At 37.4% G+C, this 22,392-nt stretch overlaps 1 protein-coding gene across 3 annotated transcripts in view; it reads right to left on the bottom strand.

The window, feature by feature from the left end:
• The window catches only part of COBL (cordon-bleu WH2 repeat protein), a 156,622-nt gene that overhangs the window by 46,312 nt on the left and 87,918 nt on the right, over positions 1 to 22,392 (bottom strand). For all 3 annotated transcript variants that reach the window (XM_066560102.1, XM_066560093.1, XM_066560085.1), the window contains one exon: positions 5,699 to 5,837. In XM_066560102.1, coding sequence (XP_066416199.1) covers positions 5,699 to 5,837 — 139 coding nt within the window. The remainder of the gene's footprint in view (positions 1 to 5,698; positions 5,838 to 22,392) is intronic.

Consider the following 22,392-nt stretch of genomic DNA (forward strand, 5'->3'; position numbering starts at 1 on the left):
AAATAAAGGGCTAATGTGGAGTTTCACAGGAATACTGAATTTATTCTAAAGTGCTGGCTGACATTTCAAGGCAGCAGGTTTCAGTTGCTTGTCTAGGTGCAGCAGTCTTTCACTACAAGCATTCTTTACCTCAGGTAAGTAGCACAGAGCTTACCACCAACTCACACATTTGGAACTTCACAAGCAATGTGACATAACCAAACACCATGCAACAATCTCCATCTCTGCATTCCCAAAGTACAGTCAATCTTAGAATCAGGCCGTGAATAATCTGATTAGTATGGTAAGGAAGGAGAAAGGATCACATAAACACATCAATTTAAATGTGCACACAACATGCAGCTAAGATTCTGCCACACCAAATGTTAGAGAAAAGGTCATGGAACCAGGATAAAAAGATTTAAAAGACAAACTGTGAGGATCTTCTGCACCCTTGTTTGTGGAAGAGATTCTAAAATGTATTAAAAGGTATTTAATAAAGAAAAGCTCGAGTATCCTAATAAAGGCCATACTCATTAATTATTTACACTCCACATAAATTTGGAAAACTCAATGAACACTGATAGCTGTGTCTTGGGAGGGAGGGAGGGAGGGAGGGAGGACAGTCCTTCACAGACAGTGGCAGATCATAAGAAGTGAGAATTTAAACTCCACATGATCACAGAATTTAACTTCTAAATGGGAATTTTTTCTCATGGAACACATACTGCTGTTGACAGTCACCCACCCACAACTGTTACCAGAGAAAGTGGTTTTGAGAGTGATTTCAGAAAAAAACATGTCTTCTAACAACACCTGGTATCAGCTGCTTATCCTCCTCCCCACCTCATTCTATGAGAAAACACATTTACTGAGGTTAGAGTTAGGAAGATTGAAAATTTTGTTCTTTGAATCTACCACCCAAATCTTATTTGCACTGCTTGAGGCATTCTCAGGCAATAAAACACATTGTTGCAAAATGTTCTTACAGGGCTCAATCACTCCAGTATCTAAGCACCTTTCAGAATGGCATTAGGCAATGTAATTAGCATCTGTCCTACCTATGCTTCTGTCTCTCATGGGTACATCTATACACACTTCTCTTGTGTAAATCTACACACTTATCTTTATCTAGGTAGGACAAGCATAATTACAGAGCTAAAACTTGTCCCTCTCCAACACTGATGCTTTAAGTCTAAAATAAGTACCCACTAAGCTCTTGCTCTCAGTAAATTGAGGACAATAAAAATTCATGTTATGTTTCTATGTACAAGCTTAATCAAATCCTTTTGGCTGAGATACTGTGTTTGTTTAGGAGCAAATGATGACACTGATTACATCAGTGCTGAATTGATTAAAGGGTATTTGATCAGCAAGGTAGATCAGGAAAGCATTGCAAAATAACAGTGATAGAAACTCAAATGAAGCAGAAATATTAATGCAAAGAAGGCCACAATGGATTTTTAATAAAGAAAACATCACAGGAAAGCTGATACTATCTAGAACAAAAAGAAGATTTTAAGTATGATTTCTGTGCATAAGCTGGTTAAGATGTCTTAGGGTTATTCCTCAATAAGATTCAGGTTTTCTGTTAGTATGATCGCCTTAATTTCCATCATTAGCTCCAACAAAACTTAACAATTTGTATTTTTGATTTGAGAAATAGTGCTTTAGATTTAGCTGGTAATCAACAGCAAACACACCCACATTAATGTATCAGAGTAACTGCTACTTGCAGAGTACTTTTGGTAAACATAAGGTCCTGGAAAGAGACCTTTTGTTAAATTAGTAGCTAATGGAGACATTTCTCTATGCCATGGTTAGGAGACACCCTCCTAGTCTTCAAAGGAAATGCATCCATGAGATGTCATAATGTGCAGAGCTTTGCTGCTTTTACTGGCTCTACATGGGTGTGCAGGGCAAGCCCACAGGGAACATAATACATGATCAAAGACTTGGATTGTGTACAAAGATTTAAAGGCAGTCAATGGATAAGCACGAAAAGCAGCATGAAAACATGCTTTTCACAAGTACACAGGCATGTGAAAATATTGTACTTCTTTGTCTGATAACTGTTACGCCCCAAGGTGAAGAGCACACAAAGAACTACCCAGAGATGCCAAGAAAGATGTACCCATTAGGACAGGAAGGCCTTTACAATATACAGAGCCTGTAAATGGTTTAATTTTCTTAAGGAAGACACTGTAGTTTTCAACCTAGACTGATAGACCCATCGAGTCTCAAAGGAACTCATCTCTGGGGCGACAAAAAAATTGTTAGTACAGGAAAACAAACTTGGAGAATTGATAAAAGACAAATTTTTTTTTTTTTTCAGTTGAACAAAGCAAAAAAGCTTGATGGTTATTTTAAAATGCTTCTGTACAATGACCAGGTCATCACATGCAAAACTCTCTCCAAGCAAGTGTTTTTCTCACTTTATATTAGTTAGTTACACTGCATTGGGCATTTTGAAAGATAGCAGGCTGGAAAAAGGGGGAAAAACAGACACGGATGTCTAAAGAGCAGAGAGGAAAGTCTGGAAAAGCTACCCCTGAGAGTAATCATCAAAAGAATGGAAATGCAAATACATATATTTTCAAACATACGTTTAGGTACCAGCTCTGTTGGTGCTGTAACATCTGCTTCTCTGTAACACACTGTTGGATCCACAATGTCAGTGCCAGGAGGAGGGTAAGGTGGGGGTGGGGGGATCACTAACTGGGGGGGACCACGAGTGGTGCCCCTAGGAGGCTTTTGTGGCACCTGCCGTCCAACACCTACAGGGGGATCAATTGACTTGTTACTTCATTGCAAGATAATGATCACTCTGTTCATTGTTGTTTTTTAAAAACACATTGATTTTTCCCTTACCCACATCCAAAGGCTCTCTGGGTATAGTTCTGCTCTTATTTACATCCAAATAATTAAGGGAGAAGGAAAAGGTGTGTCTTAAACCAACAGCAGTGGGACTAGAATTGAGCCCAGCACATAGACATACATTACAACTACCAGTTAAAATCACTGGATTTGGCAGGCATAAGGATGAAGAAAAATAGTTAAGCAAACTAAAAAAAAATTGAAAAAAGCTGTGTAAGAAAATGTGAAAAATGTGTTTTATTTTATCTTCTGAAGTGTCAAACTGCCTGAATTTGTTGACCTCTCAGATACTTTATGTGACTATTTTCCTGACTCTGAGAGAAACAGGAAGATGCCTTGGGTCAATATTTTGAAGTAGGTATCTTACAGACTTTTCTGCTCTTCTTTTTGAGTCAGTTTTCATTATTTTCACATTTTAGAAGCAGATGATTAAACTGTATTTTGCAAAATAGTGTTTGAAGCTATCAAAGGAAATGCCCATAACTTTTTCTGGGGGATTATTTCAACACTATGTGCAATAACTAAAGAAATACATGTGTCTTTGCACTGTACTCTGCGAACCACTTTCAATGCAAAAAAGCTGCTGCCAGTTTGTAGTGTACAGAACTTGAGCTACTGTTATTTGGAAAGTCCTTAGAGGTTGAAAGTGCACTGAGGAACCACGACTACCTGCTTGTTCTGCTTTCATACCCTGCCTGAAGCATGTGCTGTGGTCATTGCTGAAGATGGATGCTTGCAGAGACAGATGTTTGGTCTGATCCATTCCTACACTCTCTGGCTTGTGCTTTGGGGCTGCTGAGAAGGGAAGCAGAACCAAGGCAAAGAAAAAAGATTAAACCATTATGATTTTTTTACTTAGCAGTCACTAGCTTCCAGAAGAGTATCTTCCAGAGACACAATTTAATGCTGGCAAATGTGCAAGCCCTTTTTTACTGCTTTGAGGAAATTTGGCGCAATTCTTTGGTGTCATAATAACATAGTATTGAACACTATGGGGAATTTGCCAGTTTGAGAATATTTTTTGATAGGATCTTTTGCTTTGATTCACGTGGCTAACTTGAGAGGTACACAGGTATCTTTAATACTTTTGTTCCATCATGTGGCTCACTATTTCTTGCAGCACGTTTTTTCCCCTCACAAGAGTCTTGCTTTTTTCACAGCTTTTCTCTCATGCTTTCAGAGCCATCTGTGCTTTCTCATTGTTTTCCTGCAAGGGCCCTGAAGAGAGGCTGTTTTACCAACCCTCTCCGGCTCTAACATTTTTTCTTGTTAATGAACACATTCATTCAAGAAAGTAGCAGAAAACAAAAAGTACTGAAGTCAGGGCTACTGTGGGATGAGTTCTTTGTTAGTGTAAAATAATAAGGCTCCATTAAAGCAAACGATACTACAGAATCCTACATGAGCAGAGCACTCCAACAAGCACTTATGTACACAGTACTGAACAGACTAGAAGTAGCTCTGCTCTGCTATATCCCATCTGCAACATTTGAGCACCAATACAAAAGAAATAGAACACTTATAAAAAGTTAAAGCAACAAATGTCATCAAAAAGTGACCAGTAGTAAGGCAAAGTGTGAGAAGTGCTAGTGTGACCTCTGTAGTGATTAAAAGTAAGCCAATTTGCTGAAAACTCCTGTGTTATATGGTCCAGCAATAACACTGCCCTTAGAAAGTTTAAATAAGAGATGTCAATGGAGTTGAATATGTCACATGAGAATGGACTCCTGCTGCTACATAAATGCTGAGGCATTAAATGTGAAGCATTTACTGAAAATAAATGTTGGAACAAAGCCAAGAGGTTTCTTACTAAACTGTGAGGCATTTGTAATGTAAGCAATTATGTATGACAGAATGTCATATCTGTATGTCTTAGGCATTTTATGAAACATGAGGTCAAAGGCATGAACTGAAGTGCACTGAGTGCATTACGGCACTTGAAGAATGATTCTCTTAATGCACTGAAAAATGAGTTCCAATATGTGGGGTCATTATCTCATAACTTGACCCATTATAAAATCACTTTACTTGCTAGAAGCATAATCCTGGTGTCCTCACTCAAGCAAAGCTCTGACCAATCTGAACAAGCTACCAGGCAGATAACAACAGAGGTTTGGGAGAATGTTTTTCAGTTTTCCTGTGTGAGTAAATGTGGTGCCACATGCAGCTGAAGCTACAGTTTCTTTTGTTGATTCTAGGTACGTATGGCATTCCTTTGAGAGCTTCAGTTCTTTTCTTCTATGGATTAGCTAAAGAATCATCAGATATTGATTTATAATAAAAGTGAGAATGAAATTAAAAAAAACCCTTTACTTTATATGGGCAGTTGATGTCAGACTGTTGGAGGACTACATGAAAATCTAATGTCTTCAGGGTTTAGAAATGTGAGGAAACACTGAACCAAGCTGACTGCACTTTGGTCCTAGCAGAACTTTATGGCTTCAGATTCATTCCATTTTGCCTGGCCTATCTCCATTTATTAGCATTTCCATTTACTATTTCTGTATTTCCATTTACTAGCAAACCAATCATGACCTTCAAGGCACAGAATAGGCCCAGGGCTAGTGCTTTTGGATATAAAGTTTGTGCCAAATATTCAAATCATCTGATGAGTGTTATCTACATTTTACTACCCTGTGATACACTGAATGGTGCCATTGAAAAAAAGAAGAGGCAATATAAAACCACTTATTTCCAGACTTTCATTCTGCAGAGAAATGTAGTTTTGCCCCAAGTTACAAAAGTTTTCAAACTCACAGCATAACAGAATTAAGGCAACTTCAAACAGTGAGCATTGAAAACACATGAATAGGGTTATTCAGGAGAAAAGAACACTTCTCACCCATTGTGCTCTTCCTCTTGTCTTCCCTGTCTTCTGTCCTGTTTGGTATGGCAGGAGTGGGTGGAGCAGATGCAGCTGGTGGAAGAGGGGCACGCCTCTTCTTTTTCCTTAAATCATTCAAGGATGCTCCTTGTGATATCTAACAAAGTTGAAAAATAAGCACAGTAAAGGATATATTTTGTTGATGTTGAAAATTTTCAGTAACTAAAAAAAAAAAGTGTTTGCCATGTGACCTAATTTTTCAGCACAGTATATTTATAATGAGCAATTATAGTGACAACCAGAGATTAAAGAATTACAGAATTATTGCACTCAGAAAAGGAAAGAGACGAGAACTGCTGATGAGTGTCACAGCAGAAACACCACTCTGGTAGGTTTTGGAAAAAGTGAACTAGGGAGCCCAACACTCAGCAGAGCAAAGTATGTGTGTTGTTACGCTTGAGCCATAACAAGATCTTTTTCCATTGGTTTCCTCAAACCTTACATTATGGTTAAATACTCCAATTGGCATGTATAGTGAATAAAGTCTTTCTCATTTCTTTTATTTCCATCTGAAATTCTTGTTAAATGATTTTTGAGAGAAGAATCTGAATTGCCTGTTTGCTTGCATGATGATATGAGATCAGACTGTACTCTATTCATGCCTACTGGACTTCACAGACCTGCTTTTGAAGATCCGTAACACCTTGGCTTCCAATAATTGCAACATGCTGGTTGCTATGCCAAGACTTCATTACTGTGTATGCTCCTTTTAAAAATACCAAAAGGGTTATTACAAATGACTTGGGTTTCATTGGGCTGCATAATATTTTCTGTAGCTTGCTGGAACTTAGCTCTACTTCCTTTTTCTGGAAAAATAATAATAATAAAACCATGTAGGGAAATCTGTGGAATTTTTATATTTGAAAGGTACTGACAACACCAGTTAGTACCAGGCTTTGATGAGGTAGAGAGTAATGGTGGCTGCCCACATATAACATGCTGCTACTATTCCACCAAAGAAGTCTTCAGTTCTTTGATTTAACTGCTGTCTATCCCGATACTTCTGTACCTAATATACAAAACTGCAGTGGTTTTCTACTATTTGAAAGGCCTAACTAATAAAAATAACAACAATCATATTCATAATATTTCCTTTAATCCAGAGGATTAATGGACCCTTAAAATACAATTGTTGTGGGAGATTTCATTAAACAATTAGTAGCTTCACACTGCTTAAATCTACCACCAGACTTCAGAGGAAAGGCACTCATTTACAGGTTTCCTTTCCTACGTTAAGTAAAAAAAATCTGAGAATGAATGAATTTTACAAAGATTAGGATATGAAAAGAGTGTCCATCACTTAGCCTTTCTTTTTAAAAGACCAGGAGGGTCTTACATTTAAAAAAAAAAACCCTTTTGTTCCCACCTTTGAGGATTATGCTTTAACCACCATGCCACATGACAATTGGATACTCTCCACCCCTTGGGGAACCTGCATCCTGCATGGGAGAAACTTGGTAGTAACTTACATTGGACATGGAGCACAGCAACCAGGAAGAGCTGCAGCTTCACACCGAACAAGGGTCAGAAAGGAAGGTGTCCTGGCCCTAATGCCTACTATGATGGATTATGTCACCATTTTATATTAAATTTCCACCAGATACAGTACATGACTAAAGCCAGTGAGGCAAATCTAGACAAAGTTAGGCATGGTAAATGAGCAATAATGTTAGGAGTAACTAGCAACTTTGTGGACTTAAATTTTGGTCACCAAATTTAATAGAATTTAAAAAACATTGGACTTATACCCAGAAAAGAGCACCACACCAAGTTGTCGAAATAGATACAGCAAAATTTCAGAGCTCCACTGAAAAACTTCTGCCCAATGTTATAGTGTTTCTCCATATTAAGATGGGACATTCACCTGACAAAGGAACTGCTTGTACTGATTAGGAGCTAACCACAATTGACTGAAGTTGAAACAGAATGCTCAATATTGAGCTGAACATGGGAAACTCCATTCAGTGAAATAGACTCATCAGGCTTTTTGAGGGGAATAACATCAAGGACAGCCACCTAATGCTGCATTCTTCTCCATTGAAGAAATTAGCAAAGACACACTTTGAAAAAAAAATCCCATTCTTTGCCCCTGCATTTAAAAAAGCTAACAGCATGTAGGCACTTAATACTGTATCTTGGTTCTGCAGGATACACTCCCTTACAGGAAAAAAAGAGAAAGAAAATTACTAAAGTGGTGATTTTGATTACTACAAAGACTGCAAAATTCAGTAACTATGGAGAAATCGAATCGTCTGGGAGACAGGCACCATCTGAACTTTCCCAAAACTTCAAAACTTCACAAGTACAAGCTTGACTTTTGCAGCTGTTTAGCAGCATTTTGCAGCTTCCACCTTCACTCCTCCCTCTCCAGACAGAAAAGTCATTTTATTTTAGGACAAAAACTGGTTGGAAATGATAAAGCTAGGAAATCTTGACAATCAAGGCAGAAAGTAAGGAAATGTGTCTTCCCACTTAAAATGTTAGAGATCACTAATCACCCTTCTCCAAGTACCGGAGGAGTGAAGGATGTTAGCTTGGTATATTCAAATCCCACAAAGACACATAATTGCTTTCCTATGAAGAAAGGATCCTTGTTAGAAGTCAGATTATCCTTTTCAGCTCAATGTATTCTTACTTAGTCACATCTTCTGAGGAACATTAGATACATGTATGGATGATCATGCTGCTGCAGTTAAAGAATAGGCTAGGAAAGCGCTAGTGCATGACTGCAATAATGAAAGTTTGGTGAAATACACACACAAAAATGCTTTTATTATACTGTCAGCTAAGTAGAGTATTCTTCACAAACACCATAAAGAAGATGAAAAGCTTGTTTAAAGCCAGTCATGCTACAAAGTATATAAGAAGTATCTAGTTCATGACCAGGTCACAAAAATTGTAAAAAGTATCTTTTCTTTAATCCCAATTTCGCTAAACCTATGAGGCAAAACATAAATGGAAGAAACACAAAGAACATTCTGTTTCTTTCTTCCAATTGTATCTACAAAACCAATAGAACTCGAAAATAATTTGTTATGGCTGGCTGCTTCTTTTATAAAGAAATCAAGCCTTAGCAACATTATTTGCAGTAATTTCCCATTGAAACTTTGTAAAAGGAGCCCCTCTCTGAGCCTAACAGAATATTTCCTAGTCTTAGCACTTGTGTTTCGCCTATATTTATCAACAAGAAATTATTAGATCAGCCCCTGTCACAAAAAATACATAATTTGAAAAGATGTTAATTAAATTCTGACTATAATTAATACCATGAACTGAGCTAGAATAAAAGAGGTCAAAAGGACCCAAATCTGAAAAATAGCCCAGTTTCTCTTCCCCTATTGACAAGATAACATAGAATAATTAAAATAAAACAAAAACAAAACAAAACAAAATCATCACATTCAGGGCTCACATGCTCTTTGAAAAATACTTCCAACATTGCGCACAAAATATCTGAGTAACATGCTGAATGTGTTTTCCTACTGTGAAAGCTCAACATACTTAACAAAATTTGAGGGCTCTAGATAAGACTTGAGAATATATTTAGAGCAAAACAACAACATCGTGGGGAGGTTAATTGTCAAAATTGTGTAGAAAAGAATCCTACAAGGCCAATACTTGAAATTTTCAATCAGTAGCATTTCAGTCACCCCACTTGCAAACAATCTGTGGACACAATCTGTAAGAGTGCATGTGTAAACTGAATTAAAGATTCTTTATGTGTAACAGCCCAGTACTTTCTTTGGGTCAGGTTGCAATGAATATGAAATAATGAAACTTATTAAAGGAGGGCCAAGGTAACAAAAGTCACCACTATTGAAAATTCATCTTAGCATTCAAAGACAAGGAGGTTCTCAGATAGAATTCCAGTGTGAGCTCCACTCCTTTGCCTTGCCTGTCCTCTATTTACAGGCCAGACACTGGTTTTGTATTTGTCAGCCCTTCCCTTTTAAACTTTCTAACAGAAATGTTGATTTATAAAAGTACTAAGTCATCTGGTCAATGCCAACTTTCTGTAATCCACAGACACAACTAGGCCCAAATTCACTGAAGGTTTATGGCTCCTAAAACCGAGCCTCCTTCTGTAAGCCAGAAAGTGCACCATTAATTTGCATAGTTTGTGTTTCAAAATCCAAGCCAGTCTTTCCAGTATTTTTTATAAACATTGCAAGAAACATTTGTCTTATGGCAACAGATTTTTCCTTTTACTATCACTCCTATCATTTTGCCATAGAAAGGGAAAATTCTTGAAAACCTAAGCATTGTCCAGTCTCGATATTTAATAAAATTCTCCTTAAAGCAATTTTCTTCCTGATCAAAAAAACATAGCTACAGATTATGCAGAGGTATCAGCAGTAGAATCATGTCAGGAATAAGGATTGCTTTTAAGGGATGTTAGATTATTGTTGAGCAAATAAGTAATTCTATAGCATGAGATATAAACTGTATAAAGAAAGTCCTGTTACTCTCTTGCCTCTTTCTCCTTTGTATGCAATGTGACACATCGGGACCTTTTATCGTTTTATAGAGGAATTGGCTAATTTGTATACAAATTGTCTGAATCATGGAAACAGTGAATGACTGCAGAAGTTATTTTTAGAAGTAAAGAAAAAGAACTGGAAAAAGGACACATGGATTCAATCACCAGCATACTCTCATTACAAAGTGGTTCTATCATCCACACTGACCAGACACACATGCTGATTTAAGTGAGCCAGATTCTGATACACCTGCTGGCCATGGTATTGTGTGGGGTCAGAGTGCCTATTGAATTTCAAAAATGTTTAAATGCAACCCAAAGAGAACAAAAAAAACCCCAGAGCTAAGCTGTAAATGAACAAACGACAGTATCATCCCAAATCGTGTGGGACCATCTCAAACCTCTTTCCCTGCAAAAAAATTTAGGAAATCTTCAAATAGTTAAGAGCCATTTTACAAGAATTCTAAAAGAAAAAAATAGATGCATGTTTCATTAATTGGCTTTAAACTCTTTATAGAACTGCACTAATCCTTTATAATATTCTATGAAAGACAAGTGGTAGATTGGTATGTAAGATTTATGGGTTTAGATTGAAAGACATATTACTATGACATAACTTTAAGGAGTTGAGAAGAAAATATTTTGATCCAAGAAGAGTTGCTCTAGGAAAATCAGACAGATAAATCTTTCAGCGGCAGAATGGAGACATAAATCTGTCCACTAAACTTGATGATATAAAAGCTCTCCTGCACAGCTGATTCTGCATTTTCACAGGGCAACAGATGCTTCAACATGCCTGGAACTAGAAACCACAAGAAGTCCCAATTGAACATTAATGTGTCTTATACAACATTTACTCATGTGCCTAATATTCCCTGGACAGGTCATACATCATTAGGCTTTTCATTGGAATACACTGACAAAGGAAAATTCAGTGAGCTCTCAAAACTGGGCAACTGAGCTAATGAGGCTGACCACTTTAAGCTTCATTGAATAAAATAGTCTATTCAGCACTGAACTTCTGTACCTTCTTTCCTTGTTGGGTAGCATCCTGTTTCATTTGATTAAAATCTGAATGTTTAATCCGTAAGTACACAAGTGCACTAAAACACAAGTGTATTAGAAACTGCACTCAAAGGCAGCAGCTTGATGTCTCCCCAGAAGCATGTCCTTACTGTGCAGAATGCATTTGTGTGCGTTATTTAAAATACTTACTAGGATACCATGCAATACAACAACACATTACCAAAACAACAGACAAAGAGATAATAAAAAATCTAGCACACAGAAACACTTTTAAAGAGGGTATCATTTGGAAAACTTGCAATTTGGTAAAATGCATAGGAGTAACTACATTTCAGGAATTAGCAAAGAGTTTCTCTGCATTGGTCATTTTACTTACATTCATGTTGATGTGTTGGATCTCAAAGCCTGGCAATAGAATGAATAAAAATAGGCTTAGCTTTAAGTAAGCCATATGAGTTAGTATGCTGGGATAGCAGGACTGATAATTGGACCAACCAGACCTGACAGCTTGAGTAACTCTGGACACATCACTCTCCTGGGGAGCAGATTTAGATGGGAGACTCCCAAGCTACTGCCAACTTAAGTCCACAAGAACAGCAAGCAACTCAAGGAACAGGATAACCATATTTCAGTCCTGACAACACCACTTGCTATTAGGGGGCTTCCTCCTGACTTTGAAACTCTGCACTGTGCTTCCTTGTGCTGTGCAGGTGTCTGTCTCACCTGATGGCTGCATCCCAGCTGTGCTCCTGTACCAGCAGCTGTACTCCCTGCCTCAGCCTCTGAGCTGCTTTGCTGCTGGAAGGGCTCAGGCACTTTGGGAAATCTGTCTTAGAACTATAGTGCAAACTGTATCTGCCTACTGAAAAGAACCCTCTCATTAATATTTTAATCAATATCACTCTATTTTCATCACGTATCACGCTATTTTGCATAATTTTGCCCATAATGCCTAATTTCAGATTATTTTTTAAAATTATATAACTTTGGTGTTAAACAGAATTTTATAACAGAATTTAATATTGATTATCACAAATCAAGCTCTGACTGCAAAAACACCTCAGCCTGACTAACAGATAAAAGCTTACTACTGGATTTTATAGAAATTTCGATGTTCTTGTGCTATTTTATTCACAAAATGAAGAAGACAAAAGGCAAGTATGTCCTTGAATACTTGGCTGATTGGTGACAGAAAGCTAAATCAGTTAACACAAGAAAGCCAGTACAAGGTGAAGGGGCAAGCTCATTTTTCCATCTGTTTTTATAGAACACACCCTTTGTGAAATGTCACTGTCAAGGACAGTTAAAAATTAATGCCATTCTAATCTTTAAACCCTTTAACTTGTTCAGTTAAATGTGTCAGACAGGAAACTATCCATAAACAAATCTGAGATGTTGAATTACTAAGATAGCTGTGATTTCCTTCTTTGTAAAATCTCATTTCTAGCTGCAGCATTATTTCCACTCAGGGAAATCACTCTACAACACCAAATATTTTCACATGCATTGAAACATGTAGACTACACAAGTCTGCGGATGTTTGCTTTGGCAAAGAATTGAACTTCCTCTGTTTCTCAGAATACAATGTAATTTTCCTCATTTATGTCTTCATTTAGGGGGGAAAAAAACCAACAAGAACCCCTCAAACACTTAAAAATCACATTTTAAAACCACCACAAACCAATGTTCATTTCTCCTCTACAGAAGTTTACAAAAAGGCAAAATTGACCTCCAGATTTTAATCTCATATTTGCACATATCTTTTTAGTTAGAACCATACAATTAACATCTTAAACTCTTAATAATGTTCATTTGTTTTGTTAATTGTCAATTTCCTTGTGTAGAGATAGCCAAATTAAATTTCTAGTGCTTAGCACTAAGTCCTAGGCAATCACCTTGGCAGTCTTCTCAATTTAGAGAAAACAATATCTGATTATTTCCAGTGTTCTACCCCCTTCTATCAGCCTTCTCCTTCTGCAGGCACATAGAAAACCTGGGAAACATGGTTTAGGCAGCAAGTTCAGTGATAGTTTCTGATTCCTTTCCCATTCGATAGGTCCATGGAATGGCTTGGGTTAGAAGGGACCCTTAGCAATCATCTTGTTTGTGCCATGCCTTCCCACTGCCCCCTTCAAATTCCCACTCAAGGCAAGTTCTCTTCAGCACTTATGAACACCAGCCAAAAGCCCCTGAATTTCCACAACCTAAAGGCAGGAAGGGGGGGAAGAACAAAGTGGTACCCCAGTGTCAATTAGATCTATTACTAGGACTGTAGCATAACATGGTTCTACATCAAGTTATTGACCACAAATGTCAAATTTTATTATCCAAAATTACAAATAGATTCTGCTATGAAGACTTGTTTGAGGAACCCATCATGGCACACTGATTGTTAGCCACACCTGGAAGTGTCAGCAACATAGAGCTGAGCAGGGCTCAGGGGTTGTCTACTGGGTGTCGGTGTCAGGAGGCGAGAAATCATATTCTCATTAAGGCAGGCATACTGCAAAAAAAAAAAAAAAGAGATGCCTATTTCTCCAAGTGACCTATGACAACTTTAAAGAGGATGGTGCCAGACACTTTTCAGTGGTGCCCTGCAACAGGATGAGGAGCAATGGCCACAAACTGAAACACACAAAGTTGCACCTTAACATGAGGAAGAACTTCTTTACCTTGAGAATGGCAGAGCACTAGAACTCCTTGTCCAGGGAGGTTGTGGAGCCTCCCTGTCTGGGACAAAACCCCTCTGGATGTGTTCCTGTGTAACCTGCTCTAGGGGATCCTGCCTTGGCAGACGGGTTGACTGGATGATCTCAAGCTGTCCCGTCCATCCCTAAGAATTCCATGATTCTGTGAAAAATAGCTTGAAATAGCAGAGAACTTTTTTTTTTTTTTAATTATTATACCCGTGACGTTTTCCCTTATTTTCTTATTTGGCTAAACAATGACTATACTATTAAGCCATAGAATTAGACCTGATTAACACAGCACATACTTTGTTAATTTTTCAATTTTTACCTTTTTAATTTAGGATCTGTGTAAGGTGGAGTTAGAAACAAAGTTTGAAAAGTGATGCAAACCCAGTTTCTAAATTAAGCACAGTGCTAGGGTCATTTTTCATCGCTCATTGAATGCCAGCTCTTCAGAAGTCTTGCTGCTCAAAATGATCTTTGTCTATTAACTTCCCCTAAATACCATGCCCAACAAAGCCTCATAATTACTTGACACATACTTTCTTCTTTAATGAGAGTCAAAGCTTACGATGACATCAGCCTGTTCTATTTGTCTGAGACTTGCAAGCCAGATGAAGTTTACTTACTGAGCATTGCAATCCTGCCAAAATTCAGGGCTGCATAGAACAGTATGTTCCGGCCCCAATGTCTTGCCAGTTTTCAATGAAGTGCTTGACAGAGACCACATGTGGAGGTCAATCGATGCTATCATGATCTCACCAGATGGTAAGTTGTGGTATCATTCCCAAGGCAGGTAGTATAGTCTGTTCAGAAACAGTTGGCAACTGAACCATGAACTCACAGCCAGAAGCAACTGGATTATTGCAAAAGATCAAGAATGCTATTGATGCTGGATAAAAGACTATTCCAGGAATTCTTCTTGCACATAATTCAAGGATTCAACTCTCAAGACATATGTTTTCTTGAAAAAAAAAATGGAAGTACTCCTGCCAAACAAATCTTGCATTTTTGCATGATTATTATGTTAAATTGTAATGTAAAGACACTGTAAGCTTACTTTGCTTGTGTTCTTGCATATATATTAAACATCACCAGATAACTCCAACTTTGATGTCAATTCAGAGGTAACAGCTACACAGGTTAGAGTGTAAGACTGAAATACTTTTCACAAAACAACAGGAAAGTAGACCATGGAGGAACCTTACAAATTTTTATAATTACATTCTCCAATCCCTCTAAAATAACAGTCATCCAAGTCAAATTGTGAAGCACTCAGCACTTCACAAAGTCCAGCCTTCAGTTAAAGCAGGTAAGCAATTTAAATCACCACTGAACTGACATTACTTCTATTTCCTGGACAAAGTTGCAAAAAACCTATTTCTGAAACTGCAAAAAAACCCCACACAGTGGATTCCTCTTACAATGTAAAAATATATAATTTTAAATTCTTCTGGTGCAAAACCTGCTAATTGACTGTGAACATTATCTGAGTAAAGATTTTCTCAAAGGGGTGTTGCAAAATGAGTCTTATCTCCAACTGCACTTCTGAGAGGCTGTACCTTCTCACTAATGCAAAAACCTCTACTGAAATTCTGAGCTAGTTCCTAGTTCATACTGGCCAAGCTTCAGGAAAAAATATAATCAATTGTAGTTAATTGCTTCTTGACTGAGAAAGCTTAGACTCCTTTTAAATAGTTCATCACACTGTGACACCTTACTCTATTTAAAATTACAGGAAAAAAGAGTTGAAAGAAAAGGAGGGACAAAAAAGCAGCTGGAAAATAAGTTGCTGCCTAAAAAAAAGAGTTGCCATTTTATTAAAATGCTTTCTGCCACTCTCTTTTTTTAATGAGACACATGCTGTTAGTAAATAAATGTGCAGCAACACGAAGTTGAGCATTAGGACCAATAAAGAGGATGGGTAGCAATTTGGACTGAAACAAGAGAATTTCTTTAGAGGTTTACAGAAGAAAATTCTGTAATACATTATTAAAATACAGCATACCTTTAACAGATACTCTTTGGAGATATTGAGAAAGTAGTCACTACACTGCATGTATCATTTAAGCTGTAGTTTTTAATTACTACATTAAAAGAATTAATGTGTTTAAGTGCGCATACACCAGAATTCATTTTTGGAGCTGTTTCTATCATAAAAAGAAGTACAAATTACTCCCTTTCTCTAGCAGCTTTTTTTAGCCTTCCTAAATTTCATGCTTTACATGACAGCAAGATAAGCCTTCAGCCATCATTGCACTTTACTCCTTTCTTTTAATTTGGGCCTGCATCATTTATCCAAACTAAAGTGCAGCTGTTAGCTAAATTAAGCATCCAAACTGCACAGCAAACATTATCTGATGTGCTGTCAGCTGGCTTCATCTTTGCTATCTGATTGTTGTTTTGTAAAACATGGACAAGTCTGGATATTTCTCATTCAGATAACTGAATGTCATGTTTAAAGTTCTTTAAAAAATGAACAAAACACCTTCAAATTGGAAATGAATTGTTGAGGTTTAATTTCTTAGTCATTTACCATGGTATAGGGCATTTTAAAGACCACAGCTTTTTTTACTACTCCCTCTTGTTTCTACTAATTGGTTCTGTACACCTTGATAATGGTCTCTATAATAGGATAGCACTAACCAGGTTCAGCTCCAGTGGAAATATGAAATACATAAAGCCTTTCAGGTTTATGATTGTTTACAGAGACAATTGTTTCTATAAAACTTAATGTGCGTCATCACAAAATTTTATGTCTGTGAAGGGCAACAGTTTGAACAGGGCTTTTTTTGACAAGGCCATTAAGTGAAAGTCATTAAGAAAAGCTCCACCCTTATACACTCTTAAAAAAAGTGGATAGATGGAGGGAACACCAAAAGTGGATAGATGGAGGGAACACCCAAGATATTGACTTTCTATCTCCTGAAGGGTAGAAATATCATCATTTTCTAAGTAAAACAATAGCCCTGTCACTGCACAAGACAGAAGTGTCTCAACAGTTTCTTCCTCAGAGGATCTGCAACCTAGAGAGTGTATCTGACATGCACCTGGATCAGATACTGATTTGAAATGCAAAGGGATCACATCTTTCATGCTGCTTTTTATTTTGTCAATAAAAGGCACACATCTTGTAGAGTCCACTGGACATCACCCATACAGCTCCCAGTCACCTGTAATATGAGCTGTATAAGCACATTTCAGAATATTGAGGAGCAGCCCAAGGGGCCTGCAAATATGACCCTCAGAGTCCTGTGGGGCTCTGATCCTACAGTCACACTACGAAGTCATAAAATACATACCAGGCAAGTTGCTTTAGGGTTCATGGTGCAAAATTCTTATTGGTCCTATGATTTACTGGCAAAACTTCCAGCCCCATTCTGCAAATGCAGCTTTGTACTTAGGAACACAAAGACTGATGACTGGGAATAGCAATCAGAGGCAGCTGTTTCTGTTTTTAATGAGAAACATGTTTTTCTGGTCATCAAATTACCACTGATAAGAAGACCTAGTGAAGTCATCGTGTATGCTGCCAGTGACTTTTCTGGAGTGATATCAGATTATATGAGACAATCATTTGGGTATGGCTCTCTTCAGTATTCTCCAAAAATAGCTGCCTGTGTTAGATCAAGGGTTCTGCTCAGGCTTCTTTGTTAGACTGTGGCAGGTACCTACAGGAGCCAAAGAAGAGGAAAGGTATGTTTAATACTACCTTCTCCCAAATACTTTGTGGCCACCAACCAACTTCCTTTTATGGACTTCCTGATGTGATTTATCTTTCAAAATTCATAATAGATTTGTCATTCTTGCAGCATTTGTCCAGTCTCCTCTTAAGCCCATGTAAACTTTTAGTGTCCATAACAACCTTGGTGGACCAAGTCAATGAAGACCCATGTGCTTTGACTTTGGGAGTTTGCCTGTTTCCTATTAGCTCCAAATGCTCTTATAACGGCTGGCTGAAAAGTCAAATCTTTGTCCATAGTCTTCAGTGACTTTTTCAAGATGAAGAATCATGGTTTACTTAAGTTGCACCATTGACCCTGTACTAAACTACTCCACACCTTTGATCACCCTTGATGTTTTTCCATGAGTCTCATCCTATTCTTTAATATCCTTCTGAAGCAAGGAGAACACTTGTAGTATTTAAGATGGCATAAAAAAAGCTCACAATGTAGAGGTGTAATAAAACAATCTTTTTTACCCATTTTTCCTCTCCTAAATGCTAATCCTAATTTGGTTTCCTTTTTTGATTGCTATTGAGCTTGTAGATGACTTTTTAAAATAAAAATCCTAATCTGATCCTAAGATCTTCCTAATCAGTTGCTGCCAGCAGAGAGATCAGTATCTTACAAGGTTTTAGGAAAAACTAAGAGTGGTATTTTCTCATGTATACCACTTCACCCTTCCCCACACTGAATTTAACTACTTCCATCTGCAAGTGCTCCCAGTGCACAGTCTCATAAGGTCTTCTAACTGTTGCTCTTTGTACTCAGTTTGGTCCTTGCTATCCAGATAACTCAAGTAGGAGCAACAAAATTTCTCACTGTTTCTGTTTCAGGTCATTTCTTAATATGATTGACATGGATAGTCAAATACTCCAAGGCTTCTGCAACATTTCACCACTAGATGAGCAGATCATTTAGTCCTAACCTGCAATCTCTCTCATCTTTTCTTTTGTGTCTGTTATTTAAGAGTTAGATGATCTTATTTATTGTGGAACTGAGACTTGGTTTCCTTATGAAATTCTTGATGAGGGAACCTGGAAGCTTTGTGGAAACCCAGACAGACTGTATCAACCAGATCACACCCATCTGCTTGCTGAATGCATCAAGAGCACTCTAAGGGAAAAAGCCCTGTAAAGCAGGGTTTCTCTTTTACTAAAGCTACATTTACCCTGTTCACTATCTTTATAAAGATGACAACTGGTTAAATTCTCTATTATATTTCCAGTAATTTTGCCAGTACATAAACCAACTAAGGAGGTTTGGTTTGTTTTTTTTTTTTTTTATTTTTTTTTTATTTCTCATACTTTCCAAACAGCAACTATATCTTTCACCTATTTTTTCTGAACTTCTTCATGCCAGAATGTGGCATTGGCAGCATTTAGCAGTATTATTCAGTAATTTTTTTTCTCTATTTCTTTGCTTTTCATAGTGGAGACTTACTACAGACACAGTTATTTTATACAATCTTTCCTACTGCAGATAGCAGTATAGTCTCTAGTGCATCATCTTGAGAATATTTCACACACCTGCTGCTCAGACAAAGGAACTACAATGTACTCCTCAGACAAAGAACTGAAGTGCACTCCTTATCTCTGTAATTGAACAAGCTTGATGGTCATTATCTGTCTGTGCCAGACCACTTAACCTGTGAGAAATGTCAAGCCAAGTTTAACTGTTTTACCATCCCAGACTAACAGGCTAGAGACTCTGGCCAAAGTGTACGACAAATTATTTCGATATGGCTCTATGAACAGAGGCAAAAGACCCCATGATACCCATAAACTCTCAACATCTACAGGAATGCATAAATGAAGTAAATTAGCTTCTAACTAAAATTCCAGGCAGAATGACTGGAAGAAAAGCACAAAAAAACATAGATACTAAAAGCCTAATGGAAAATTTTTACCATGCAGTATTTACAGCCTTGTACATCCAAAATAAGCAACTGCTACGTGAATTTGGTGTGAAACACAGAAACAAATAAAAACAAATATTATCTCCATTCTTAAATTGTTTATCAATAATTATTTGTTAATCTGTATTAACAGAGACACATAGCTACTCTTTGACCTTATCAAAACATTGCCCCATGTCAATCACATAAGAAGTCCTCAGCCTCTTAATTTGGCATCATACAGCAGTAAAAAGTGCACTCCAGCACCCAATATCCAAACTCTAATACAAAAAAACAGCTTCCTTCTTTAAGGCTTACATAACTTGGGCATTTGAACAGTGTTCCAGAGAAAGAGCATCTTTATTAAAGATTCAATATCTCTGCCTCATCAGAAAAATGCTGTTGAGAGATATCACATACTGCCTGAGAATTCTAACAAGTCTGCCACAAAGACTGGAGAAGATCACAGCTAACACTCATGACATCCTCAGTTAATGAACAAAGGCAAAGACACTTCTAAAAATAACATGCAGTATTCACATTTCAGGCCTCTGTGCACAAAAAGAAAATTTAAATCAGAACAATTGAAAAGGCATATAAACTCAGTCATTAGTTAACTTTAAATCAACATTTTAAACAAATTAAAAAGTCAGTCAAGTGTTCTTCCTCCTTGTTCTGAATAAATCCTGCTTTCATGTTCTCAGGGAACTTATAAAAACCTGAGAAGTGACCTAGAAGATACAATAGGTTGTAGAAATAAAAGACACATTTTGAAAAACAGCTTTTTCCTACAGCAAAATCTGATTCATTGCATCCTTCCTCAGAATGTGAAAAAATGTATCTGTTATTCTCAAAGGAGAATTCTGGATGCTCCAAAGAAAAAAAAACCCACAAAGCAAAATGAAAATACATTCACAGAACACTTAAGGGAGAAAGGAAATGTGTCATAAGAAAAAGGTTGAGAAGACCTCACCCAGAAGACCTTTGAGTCAAGAGAAACCTCCCTTCCTCTCTAAAAGATGATAAAAAAGCATGCATTCATATCTTGTTGACTTCTAGTAGACATTTCTGGTTTAGGTGTAACCTATGAAAGGGAGATAAGTAATCTGAAGCCATCCACCCTTTTGTTGGATTCTGGGCTTCTTATTAAAACAGAATACATCTGTCACATGTCCCCCACAAACTGCCCATTATCTTTTACAGAAGAAGTGAAATAAAGTATGAGGCAGAAGAGAAGAAAATACCTATAGCATAAACGTATCCTGCTGCAGTAAGTACAAAACCAAACCCCTCCAAGTATGACTGCAATACTTTCTATTAAAAATAGGGTCTACTAACCAGGTAAATCTAAACTAATTTGAAACTGTTCCTCTTGGGACACAGAACTCTGATCAGAGTGAAATTTAGACAATAATAAATTGCAGCAGATGCACAAAAGAAGAAGTAGATGAAAAGAAGCTGGTATGAGTACTGTGCTTCTATAGGTGATGTTAATTAAGTGGGTTTTAGACAGCTGGCTACAATAAATCTCAGTTCTGTAAGAAGCCATGGTAGGTGTTGTCATTCAGCTGTGACTTTTCTGTCCCTCAACTTCCCACAACTGCAGTGACTGTTGTTATCATGCTTCTCTTAAAAAATGTCAAATCTCATAGTTCAAGAAAATTTATGAGGAAAAAAGCTGCCATCCAGACAAACACAGGTTCTTCCTAAAGACTTGGCTGTTTCTCAGAGGGAAAGCCAACTGCAGGAGTATTATTATTTCAAATATCAGATTTATTAGATATACCCAGGGACAAGGCAGATTCAAGACTCACAGGACACACAGAGAGCTCTACTGGTGGCATCCATACTGATACAGATGTACATGGCAAGAACTTACTCTACACTGTTCTACAGGATGCTTTGTGCTCATGGCTTTAAGGCTCAATTTGCAGCCACAGGGGAATATGTCATTTGGAAAACCTGAGGAGAACAACAGTGACAGTGTGATTTCATATCAATCAAGATTATCCCTGCAGCCAGCTAACCACAAATCTGTGGCATTAAGATTATACAGAAGCAAGGTGGATGAGTGGTTATCACTTTGTGCAAAAATGCATGAAAGATGACTGTGCAAAAAAACCCTGCTGTGCTGGGGGGAACATTACTGGAAGTAATTCTTGCTTTGCTCAGATTTTTGTATTAACAACCTCAATTTAAATTCCTTTGGTGACAGAAGGTGGCACATTGGAAAATAATATGATATTAAAATCACAGTGGCCAGATACTGAGTTGCTGAGCAACCAGACGTAGCTTCTGACATCTTAAAAGTTCAGAAAACATCAAGCTCCAGAATCAGCTTCCTAATTATGGACAGCTGAACTAACCATTTCTAAAAATCTTGGCCACCATTTAAAAATACATCTTAATTCTAAGGAAGATTATGAGTCACAGTTCCAAGAAGCTTCCAAGTCCATACCTGTAGCATACACACATACAAAAGGGGAATTAAAGAACTGAAAATTCAGGGACTGATTCTAAAAATTTGCACGAGTCTACAGTTTAATAACACTGAAAAAATTTAGTATGTTAATTATGATCCCAATATTAAATTATTCATACATTTCCTTTACTGCCTCTCCTTTATTTTTACTGATTGAAGATTATTCTGTGATTCTTGCTGGCAGAATTAATTCCAGGTATGTTCTCACTATATGCTGTGCTCATCTGCAGTGTCATTTCAAGTGTTTCAGGGGTGCCTGTAGATAGGTAAAAATTCAATGGCTTCCAGAAAGGACATTTCACTGGAGTATTTTTCCTACTTGCTAATATGCTCGACCACATAGGGAGGACCTAAG

The sequence above is a fragment of the Molothrus aeneus genome, chromosome 1 (genome assembly GCF_037042795.1).
Source record: "Molothrus aeneus isolate 106 chromosome 1, BPBGC_Maene_1.0, whole genome shotgun sequence".
Taxonomy (NCBI): domain Eukaryota; kingdom Metazoa; phylum Chordata; class Aves; order Passeriformes; family Icteridae; genus Molothrus; species Molothrus aeneus.